Source organism: Poecilia latipinna, unplaced genomic scaffold (genome assembly GCF_001443285.1).
Source record: "Poecilia latipinna isolate Pla-1442-1.1 unplaced genomic scaffold, P_latipinna-1.0 Scaffold538, whole genome shotgun sequence".
Lineage (NCBI taxonomy): Eukaryota > Metazoa > Chordata > Actinopteri > Cyprinodontiformes > Poeciliidae > Poecilia > Poecilia latipinna.
This window is the reverse complement of record NW_015113154.1, coordinates 210,512-221,800: the sequence shown is the minus strand read 5'-3', so window position 1 is coordinate 221,800 and position 11,289 is coordinate 210,512. Positions and strand designations below refer to the sequence as shown.

The 11,289-nt window shown below is 41.6% G+C and overlaps 1 protein-coding gene across 4 annotated transcripts in view; it reads left to right on the top strand.

The window, feature by feature from the left end:
* LOC106952769 (tensin-2-like) overlaps positions 1 to 11,289 on the top strand; it is a 37,929-nt gene that overhangs the window by 15,731 nt on the left and 10,909 nt on the right. For 2 of the 4 annotated variants that reach the window (XM_015041103.1, XM_015041102.1), the window contains exons 4-14: positions 7,351 to 7,383; positions 7,472 to 7,521; positions 7,950 to 8,133; positions 8,220 to 8,270; positions 8,687 to 8,809; positions 8,910 to 8,974; positions 9,442 to 9,525; positions 9,613 to 9,725; positions 9,868 to 9,928; positions 10,140 to 10,215; positions 10,907 to 11,036. In XM_015041103.1, coding sequence (XP_014896589.1) covers positions 7,351 to 7,383; positions 7,472 to 7,521; positions 7,950 to 8,133; positions 8,220 to 8,270; positions 8,687 to 8,809; positions 8,910 to 8,974; positions 9,442 to 9,525; positions 9,613 to 9,725; positions 9,868 to 9,928; positions 10,140 to 10,215; positions 10,907 to 11,036 — 970 coding nt within the window. Of the gene's footprint in view, positions 1 to 863; positions 1,065 to 7,350; positions 7,384 to 7,471; positions 7,522 to 7,545; positions 7,819 to 7,949; positions 8,134 to 8,219; positions 8,271 to 8,686; positions 8,810 to 8,909; positions 8,975 to 9,441; positions 9,526 to 9,612; positions 9,726 to 9,867; positions 9,929 to 10,139; positions 10,216 to 10,906; positions 11,037 to 11,289 lie in introns of those variants that run through there. The other 2 variants (XM_015041104.1, XM_015041105.1) reach the window with 2 other exon arrangements.

Sequence of the window (11,289 nt, the reverse complement as noted above, 5' to 3'; positions counted from 1 at the left end):
ATATATATATATATATATATATATATATATATATATATATATATATATATATATATATATATATATATATATAAGCTCTGTCAGTTCCCGTGCCTTACCGGCAAGCCATATAAAGAAAAAAAAAAAGATTGCATCCATTATTTTCATCACACTTATGCCTCTGGTCACCACGGCAATAGGCAAAAACATTTCTCTGAGGCTGCAGCCAGGGAAGCATGGTTCCGCGGATGAGGGACGACTTCGTCACACGGGATGGTGATCGGTGTGGACAGGAGAAGTCAGAGTGGGTAAATATAGAAAATGACAGGAGTGCCACAGATGCTTGGTAGTGAGTGATTGTGGGGGTGGGAGGCAGCTGTGTGTGTATGTGTGTGTGTGTGTGTGTGTGTGTGTTTGATCATTCCCATTTTGGGGTATTCATAAATAAAGAGGAACATTAGGTCAAGGGTGGAGACTGATGTCTGCTTCATGTCACGCCAAGTCATCTTCTTGTAACAGTTTCAAATGCCACATTTTCATCTTTCTGCTTTTTTTTATTGCTGTTGTTAAAACTAAAGTGTCTGACAATCTGGTAGGATTTCAGAATTTCTCCCCTATTTATCTTTGCCATTCATCCAAATACAAGATTACTCATGCTCGTCCTTCTGTCACTTCAGCTTCTCTTTTGTCATTTCTACTACCCAGACCCTAAGGCTGCCGGAGAGGTCAGCAGACATCAGTGCACCGTGCATGGCAGCTTGCTGTCTGCATGCAGAATACCGAAGTAGCCCTGAGTGCACGAGCAAAGCAGCAGCACTTGCCCCGCTGACGCGCTCGGCCGTCTCTGCGTGTATGTCACAGACGCAGTGAGAGGGTTTAATGCTGCGCCGCGTGCTCCGCCTGCACACTCACAGTGTGCGTGTGCGCCTTATTATGAGGGTGGAAGATGAAGTGAGTTGGTGAGAGAGCGAGCGAGCAAAGCGTTTGTGTGCGCCAGAGGAGTGAGGCGGGCTTGTGTGTCGATTTAGTCCACACACAGGACCGCTCAGAGGCGGAGGGAACGGACTGACGCTCCTCTGGAAGAGGTAAAACACGCTCCGTGTTGTATTTATTTGAGTTTAGCTTCCCATGATGGGGGCACAGCAGCTGAAACTTCTTTTAGGTAATCTGTTTTTTTTTAGTTTTATTTTCTCTGCAGACTTTTCTCTGTTGTATGCATTTTTTGTCTTATAAATATGTAGCCAGAGATCTCATAGTTTTATATATATATATGGATTTTGTTTGCTCCAATGAATTAAAAGCACTCCTCTGCTGACTTGTAAAACATACACAGATTTGAATGATTTATCCTCCTGAGTGAATTCATAACAATTACTTTTTAATGAGACTTTTATGAGGAAAACGGCACGGGACTGGGGTGGAACTCAAATTACAGAAGCTGGTTTGGATGCTGCGACCCTGAATGAACGTCTTTGATGCCTTTCACATTAAAGGCGCACAAAACAGTTTCTGTTGATGTCCGTCTGCGAATAAACATTCAGACATCCTGGCTTAGGCTGATTAATTTTGATATTAACGTGCATGTTTGTTGCTTCCTTTGGTTTAGTCTCTGCTATTTTAGTGATACATACCTATTTGTCAGCTGACATTGTAATTAGGCTGTGTGCTTTTTTTGTAGTTGTTGGGAGTGGATATATATATATATTTTTAATTCTGCAAAGCTGTATTTTATCTAGCTTTTTCTGCTGGCAGGTGAGGCCAAAGACATTTTCTTGAAAAACTATTCAAAGGCCATAAGCTTTTTCTTTTAAATTTATTTTATTATTTCAGCTCCCAGTATGTCATTGCCACCACCATGTTTCATCGTAGGGATGCTTTTCAAACTGATTTGCACGCAGGTCAAAAGATAAAGAGTTTCCGTCTTATAAGAGTAACTCCACGTGTTTTCCATGGCCCCTCTATGTGCTACACTGACACAAACCTTTAACAGCTGTCATTATACTGAGATCAAATTAGACACAGGCAGAATCCATTAACTGCCTTCTCAAGTGGATTTTATTTAGGGGTATCAAACTATGTAAGCTGGAATCATTTGCCTTCTACTTTGCATCGTTCTATTCGATAAAGTTCCAATGGAATACATTGCAGGTTCTAGGTGTAATGCTAGAAATGTGTGGAACAGTTCAAGAGGAGTAAATCCTGCAGAAAGGCCAGCTCTCATCCAAATGTTGTTGTTTTTTTACCCCCATCTTCCGGGAGCCGGGAGCCTCATTTTCCAACCTTTGCAGCCTTTCATGTGTCACCGCAGGGAGCAGGTAAACACGCAGTCCTGTGCCAGCGCAAAGTGTCACCGCGCATTAGTGGGAAGGCAAAAAACACAGTCGGTAAAGACAGGCCGAAGCGGATGTCGGAGAGAAACAAAAATATCCGTCGTGATGAATAGCTCTGTGAAATGACGACGGCGGCTTATCGCAGTCGCTTTATTATTGTGTTTCGTAATAATCACCGACATCACGAGCCGCATGCAGATAATTATCACGCTTAATTTAACTTTACTGCTCTCCCTCGCCCTGGCAACGGCTGAGTATCATGCAGGCCACATGTGTGGATGCATCCCTCAAATGTTTACACTGACCCTCTGCTTTTCATTTCCTGAGATAAGCCCATTAATATTCCGGGAATTAGCCTGTTCCCCATTGATGTAGAGCATTCAAAAACAAGCTAAGCCTTTAAGAATGCCATCTGAAACGCATTTTGTGTGCTTTGTGTGAATGTGAGAGTTGTTTCGTTTTAGTTGTCCAAGTGCTAAGCGCTCTTGACCAAAAAGGGCAGCTAGGCCAACTAAAGACAGTGATTTACCACAGCCATAAACTGGCTACATGGCACATGCTACGAATCCACTTAAAAGTGCTGCCATAATTACAACAAAGAAGGTGAGTGGATTTGTGAGATGACTGACATCCAAATAGTCAAACTAAGCTTTCAAGTCTTTTGAGATGGATTCTATCTAGTCTAAAATAAGAAGCCTTATTAAAATAGCGCCGTTAAATCTGTGTGAGACTCATGAGGCATGTTCAGCTGTTGACATCGTTCTCCCACTCAGAACTCTCCCTTGTTTTCTCCCTCTCTGTTTCCATCCCCCATTTCCTCTCCCATCTTTTTTCCCTGATAAGTCCCCCCCCCCTATCTTTCTATCCCCTTTATGGTTTGGTTTTGCTTTGAGCTCCTGCTCCCTCCCTCTACTTGCTTTAGACCCGTTTGTTTGTGACGAGCGCTGGCTCCGTGTGGCGATACTTATCAGGCCGGTGTTTGTCATCTAACTTTGCCTCAATGGGTGACGGGAGGGGAGGGGGTAAGAGGTCCTGCTTGAAGCACTGTAAGCAGCGGCATAGATGAATGAAAGAAGAAGAAGTGTTTAAAGGGGACAGGGGAGGAGTGATAATTTGGGAATAAATGATGAAAGCAGAAAGATAAAATGCAGAGATGAATGACACGTGGCCTCCAGCCACTCCTAAAATTTCCCTGAGCTAAACTTGAACTTTCTGAGTTTTTTTTTTTTTTTTTTTATTTTTTTTTTTTTTTTTTAAAAAGGGATTTTATTTTAGCTTTTCATGAGTCTATGGAATTTGGAAGGAGCTGTGGTCATTTTTCCCCTCATACTGACAGGGTGGCTTACTCACTTCTCCCTCTTTCCAGTGAGAGATGTCAGCTCAGAGAGAAACGCCTGACGCCTGAGTCTCCAACATTCACGTGTAGATCCCACCTCCACTGCTGGTCTGACAGTTGGATTTGCTTTCTCTGAAAACACAAAGCAAGACACGGCAGTCATCAAGCGGACGCATACAACTGTCGTTACGGTCTTGATACTGCAAGGGCTTAACAATCGACTGTAGTCAAGTGGACCATGTCAAAATGTTGGGTTGCTTTGCATCACCAATCCTGTGAGGAAAACGGACCAATCCAAACCTGAAAAAAATGTATGCATCATGGGTTTGACGCAACATTGTGGGTTTGGTTTTGAAACCCCAATAAATGGGTTTAGTTATTGACATTAGGCTGACAAAACAGATCTGAAAGGAAAAGGACAGCCTGCGTTACTATGCAAGACTTATTTGGGTGACACTCAATATTTGTTTCCTTTCAACCATTCATTTTGTAATTAATTCTTGTAAGGCTGCTTTGCGTCATCGTCACCGGTCAACAGATAAGAGGCAGAGTACAACCTGGACAGCTCGACAATCTGCAAGATAAATAATATTCACACACACACACCTTATAACATTTTTGCCTGTTTTTACTGAAAGAGTATTGAATCCACAGAACCTTCTCACTGTGAGGCAGATGGGGCTAAAAATGACCACAAATACAATATGTTTTTGTTTTTTATTATAACTGCAGTTAAAGTTATGAAATGTAAAGAAAAAAAAAACAACCTCCCAATGTTTAAGAAGACTTACATTTAGATGAAAAAAAATTAATACTTTTGGATGTTGGTACTCAAAAGTCAGAATTTTAGAAATTTCCAAATTTGGAAGAAATTAGGTCAAGGTTGTAAAACTTAAAGAGATTAATGAATGTACAGAATATGGTGAAATATATCAGTAGTTTGCCTCGTCATCACTGGGAACGAGCAGTCACGTTTCGCTTTTAGGCTCGTTCAGACTCACGTCAGTTCAGATCCGACTTCTGATGAATCACTTGGTAGATTTATTATACAGAGAAGAGAAGGTTTCTTAAAATAAATGAAATGTTTTCTTTTACGTACTTGTCCAGTAGACTAAACTTTTGGAGAGAAAAAAAAAAATCTCAGTTTGGGATAACTCTGAAAATCTGCATTGTTACAGTTTCTACTGAGTGAATGAAAAGTTTCTTTTCTGGAAGAATAAGAAAACGTGAACCACAGGACCCCACCAGCCAGTCCATCCCTGCTCCTGTCGGAGGGAGGGATGGAGTGCTGTCACTGGCACCTTAGTAAATGCTAACTTATGAACAAGACAAACTGAACCAGATGGCCCCACTCCCGTCGGCTCCAGCATGCATTAATGAAGACCCTGCGGCTGGCGGAGCTACCGAGCACACACGCATTGCCCTGCACGGTTCTGTGTGTTTGTGGACCTCTGCCGACTAACTCTGACATCCTGTTGCAAATTGCTTCCTGTTGACGTTGGTGTCCTGCTCTTCTGCCTGAATTTTGCTTCTCCGTGGTCTCCTCTAAGGTTCACTTTTTTTTTTTTTTTTTTTACTACATGTGTATCTGTGTGTTTACGTTTGGATTTTTACATGGGTACATTTGTTTGTTTTGTCTGTCTCCCTGCTGTTCCTTCCTGGACTCAATTTATTCTGTTAATTACCATTATTAAACCTGTCGAATTATCCCCCATGGCTTGATCACAGTGTTTATTCATTTGGGTTCATGTGGATGATCTGCCCACATCTGTGCCTAGAGACATGAATGTATTAAAGTTTGAAGTTTTTGGTTTATGTTGTACAACAATCAGTACATAAACAAGTATAACAACTGTTATAAATATTTCTTAAATTTACTGGACGAAATACCACAGAGTCCTCCTCCGTCCTCACACCACCCCTCGTTGCTGTGTACAGTTCTAGTGGCAGCGTGAAGAAATTCCTGCCTTGTTTTCAATATTTATGCCACTTGTCCAAATTTTAACAGATGGATGATGGTAGTTTCTTTGCCTTTATCCACTTGGTATTGCTAGAATTTTAACTTTCTGGGGCGCTGCAAGACAATACCGCCTACACTACTCACACAAGTAGCCTGAACCATTGACACAGGACAGGATGGATCCACGTGCCCACATCGTTGTTTACACCAAATTCTGCCGTGCCATCTGAAATACTGCAGCTCTGGTCTCATTTTTTATGTTTTTTTTTTATTGTAGCCTCATTCTGTATCCGACACACTTTGGTTGTATTTTGCCCTCCTTTTCTGCCCGGACTTCTCTGACTTCTGATATCAACAAGGCATTTTTACCCACACAACTGCAGCTCATTTTCTGTTTTCTGTTCTTGGTCCGTTCTCTGTAAACCGAATGCACTGAACCTGTTGTAGCTTCTGAAATACTCAAGCTGGCTGTGAAACCGTGCCACTTTCAAGGTCACTTGAATCCCCTTGTCTTCCATTATATTGCTTGGGAATCTTCACCTTCACCTTTACTAAATTTATTCAGTTGATGCCACGTGATTGGTTCTTTTGTTCTACTGTTTCTTCTATCAATCAATTAAACCAGTGTACCTAATAAAATGCAGAGTATATATTTTAAAAAGGGGGGATGTTAGCCTACTTTATTACAACTAATCAGGTTACATAATAAAGTCTTGCAATGTCCAATGGGAATTCTCCTTTTTATAAACATTTTCTTCTGTTGCTGTAGTTGTAAATCTCCGCTGTTGTCAAGAACTTGACACCTGTCAGTGTTTGCCACCATTTAACCCTGCCTGTCTGGCTTCCCTGAGATACCGCTGAGTTCGGCTCAGCTGTTCGTTTAATTGTTCAAGAGGTCAAAAGTTTATAAGCTGATCTGGCGTCACATTTTCTGAGCCGAGCAGAAATCGCAAATTTTATATTCTAAATACTTTAGCAGTGGCGTGTGGGTTTACACCAGTTAGTCGAGATCTCAGTATGACCAGTTCAGAATAAAAGAGGCAGCAATGTGGAGATTTTTTGGTGGCGTTATTGTGTCCTTTTCAAAGGGCCTCAGAGTCTCCGTGTGTGTTTTTGATTGTGTGTTTTGCCTTATGTTCTAGTTATTGTTGAGTCATCAGAAGCGTAGAAGGACTGCACAACACATGTGCAGACTTTCCGCAGCAGTGAATCCCTACACCGTCTTTTCATAGGATAAATAAAAAGATATAAACATTTATATTAAACTTTTGATGTGTTTTCCAATCTCTATCCATCATTCTTTATGCCAAACCGTACAAAGTTAAGAGAAAAGGGTAACTGAAGTCTCTGAAAATGTTTTCAGCTGCTTCTCGGAGTGGATCAACATCTTTATGTATTGATAAGTTTATTTCTTAATTGACGGTTTCTCACAATTTTTCTCTTTTTTTTTTTTCTTCTTTTTTTTTTTTTGTCGTGAGAGATTTCAATATTTATGCCAAAACTTCTTCCAGCCATCTGCTGGAGATGACAGCAGAGGAATAAATTTTACTACCCTCCTCATCAGCATTATGTCCTTCCTTCTCGTTCCACAGTTGTTCTCCATTCCTTACTCGCTGCTGGAGTGGAGCCAGGCGCGTTAAATCAAACAAATGACGAGATAACGAGCTAATTTATTCCCAGTCTGCGGGAATGGGTGCATTTGTTTACTCCTGCAGAATCTAACCATATGCTTCCTTTCCTCTCAGGTCCCCACCGCCTGCATCCCCGTGCCAGATCTGGTATGTTTGTGCAAATTTGAATATTTCATTGTGCTTCGTCGTGTTTCATTGCAGAGAGTGTACCGCTCTTTTCTGTCTTCTTTCTCAGCACAGCTCCACAAAGTCAGTGTCACAGAAGAAGAAGGGCTCCTTACCAAGGTAGCAAAAAAACTTAGAAGCCCCTTGACATGCAGAGGGACCAGTCTGGGTATTTTTATATTTATGAAAGCAGATGTGCAGAGGCCCTCACAAGGGTACACACAGCTTTGATTAAAACATATTCATACTTTTTTCTACTTTGACATTATCCAGTGCAATTCCACTTATTTGGATTTGTGGACTCTTTAGCCCGGACAAGTAGAGAACGCAGGAGATTTTTTTTTTGTCGCTTGAGGAACACAAGCTGCACTCGTTGGCGGTTCTTGCTGCTCTCTCAGCGTTGCTTTCCCTTTCCAGGTTCAGCCTTGTCTTTTCCTCGAGTTTAGAAAAATGTCTGGTTTGAACAATGTTAGAACTTAAATGTCATCGATTTGGTGCCGTTGTCTGTTTCTGACGCCCTCAAAGAGTGGATTCTCAATCTTTTCCAGGAGGAAAAGCGTTGAACAGGTGATGGAACATGTGATGGAGGGGCACTACGACTTCGACCTCACTTACATCACAGAGAGAATCATCTCTGTCTTCTTCGTACCAGACCTGGAGGAACAGAGGTACCGGCAAAACCTGCAGGAGGTGTCATCCATGCTCAAATCTAAGCACCAGGACAAGTTTCTGGTTAGTTTAATCTACTGACAGAAATAAGGAAAGAGCTAACCCCTGACCAGTTACTGATATTTGTACATGCTTCTGGCTTCATCCAGCTTCTGAATTTATCAGAAAAGAGACATGACATCACCAGACTTAACCCCAAGGTAAGAGTGTTTCCTCCTGAATTTGGTGCTAGGTGCTATTTAAGCAATAAAGGTTCTTGCAGAAGTTTACATACCCTCTGAACTTGATCGCATTCTGTTTTGTGAAGACACAAGAAATGTATTTCATTAGGATCTGATGTGAAAACAGAGCAGTGGACATTTGTGCGGTTGAAGGAAATTCATGAATGAATTGTTTCAAGGCAGAGGACACTAATCAGAAAAGTAGAAAAGAGGCCGATGGCAAATGCATGGGACACTAACACCCTGAACACACTGAGATTACTTTGAGGGATAACAACACCTTGCGTCATACTTTTTATTTGATTTATGTTACCCTATGAGCTGGCCACACTTGGTTTTGCATCAGTAAAAATATATATAATAAATCTGAACATCAATCCTCCTCTGATGCCCAGGTGCATGACTATGCTTGGCCTGATCTGCACGCCCCTCCGCTGGACAGGATTTGTGCCATTTGCAAGGCCATGGAGACGTGGCTGACCTCTGACCCTCACAACGTCGTGGTTCTCCATTGCAAAGTTGGTGCAGCTCAAAGACCCTTTGGCTAATTTGTTGTGTGAAAGATGTGAGAGAGTGAATGATCTAATTTGCAGCTCTCCTTTGTCTTTGCTCTCACAGGGAAACAAAGGAAAAACAGGGGTGATAGTGGCGGCTTACATGCACTACAGCAAGTTCTCAGCTGGGTAATGTGCAATATTATAAGCTACTGAGACACATAATTAAAGCAATCTCCAGTTTTTGTAAAGCTTTGACCTGCTAGCACTGCTTTTATCCAGTTTAGATTTGCCAATACGGTAAGAAGGCATAAGAGCAGCATTTAAAATATTTCTCTAGATTTCTCTCCATAGTGGTCATAAATATTAATATTAGGACCAGAGGTGATATAACACTGTGTATGTAAGACACAGTTTACTCTGAAACAGGATTTTAAAAGTAAAAGATAAATTAACTAAAGAGTTTCACTTTTTAAACTGTCTTTATCATCGTTACTGGTCTTGACATTTGGACAGTTAGCATGGAGAGCATAATGTAGATGCTCACCTTCAATCTCCACTCTCTTTTAATCGTCACACCTTACCGACACTGTTTTTTTTGTTTTTTTTTGCATGTTTCCCTCTATTTAAACCAGCTGTTTTTCTTGTGCCCTCAGAGCAGACCAGGCTCTCACGACGTTGGCCATGAGGAAGTTCTGCGAAGACAAAGTCTCTTCCTCCCTGCAGCCCTCTCAGAGCAGGTCTGACATTCACCGTTCGCCGCAGATTACGTCGCCTTCCTAATCACATTCTCGCTCTCGCCTCACGTCGTTTCCTCTCTTTAACAGGTACATCTACTATTTCAGCAGCTTGCTGTCGGGTTCCATCAAAATGAACAGCAGTCCTCTGTTCCTTCATCAGATCCTTGTTCCCTCATTACCAAACTTCCAGTCAGGAGGAGGTCAGCTTCTGCTCTGCGGTGGTTTTGTAGTGATTATAAGGATGGAACAATAAATAAACGGTGTTTTTAAGTTTTACATGTAAAACAAAGTGAAGCCTTACCCAGCAATTTTTTTTTTTTTCCCCCACAACTTTTCTTGCAGGTTTTTATCCTTTTCTGAAAATCTACCAGTCCTTACAGCTGGCTTACACCTCCGGTGTCTAGTAAGTATTTTTGATGAATATGTTTTCCGTCCCTCAGTCCCCTTGACAGGTGCTCACTCTGCATGTTACCGTCTGTGTTTAAGTGTAGCCTGGTCGGTGCTTACATTAAAGAAAGTAGTGGTTACCTGTGTTTTATCCCACTGAAACATGTTGTTTTATGTATGTTTTAACCAAATGTACCTTTTTTTTTTATCTTTTCACATGCTCACAGTGATCCTCAGAGCTCTAGAGCAAGAAAACTGTGTATGACCATGGAGCCAGCTCTACTATTAAAGGGTGACATTATGGTAAGTTTGTCATTTTTTTTACTGATCCCAAAACTTTAGTTTGATTTAAATCCCATTTGTAATCACATGTAGGTACGATGCTTTACAAAAAGTAGGAGTACCTCGTGAGCTTTCCCATATTTTGTAATGTTACAGAGGCAAGCTTCAGTTTGTCCCATTTGGGATTTTATGAGGCAGAACAACACAAATTAGTGCATGTTAGTGAAGTGGAAAGAAAGTTATAGATTGTTTTCAAACGCTTCAACAATTAAAAATGTGAAAACGTGTTTTGTATTACATTTATATTCGACCACCATTTACTCTCTGAGCTCTAAATAAAATTATGTTTGATCTAAGAAAAGTAATTGGATTACTAAACAGAGTTCGTCTAAGAAGTTGATCTGGTCGGATGAGACCAAGATGTTACTTTTTGGCCTTCCTTCTCAACACTATGTGTGGTGATCGGTAATACCGCAAATAACAATGCACATCCCTGAACACACCCCATCCATGCACAGTGGGTGGTAGACACGCAGTGCTAGATGTGACCTGAACACAGGACACATCTAGAATCCTGCAGCATGTCTCACATTACAGCAGCAGGCCCTGAGCCGCCGTAAACGATAAGAATACCTAACTTATACTCACATAGTTTAAATTTGAGATGTTCCGCCTGAAACGATCCTCAATGTCTGCTCCCCTGCCTTGTTAGGTGAAGTGCTACCACCGACGGAGCCGAGCGGCTGAGAGGGAGGTCGTGTTCAGAGTCCAGTTCCACACCTGCACAGTTCACGGAGCACAGCTGTGGTTTGGAAAGACGGAACTAGACCTGGCCTGCACCGGTACAAGACGTGCATCCCCAGAGTGTGCTAAGAATATTCAGCGTCTCTGCAATGCTAAAATGTTTTGATACATGTTACGAATGAACAACTAGCAGTCCTGTTGTGCATTTGTGTTGCTGACTTGACGACATGAATCGAGAGCCACTTTCTCCTCTGACCATTGTAGTGTCAGAGTGTGCCCTAAAGCAAATAGCAAACAATGACGTCGGCTTAGATCAGTGTTTTTCAACCACTGTTCCGCGGCACACTAGTG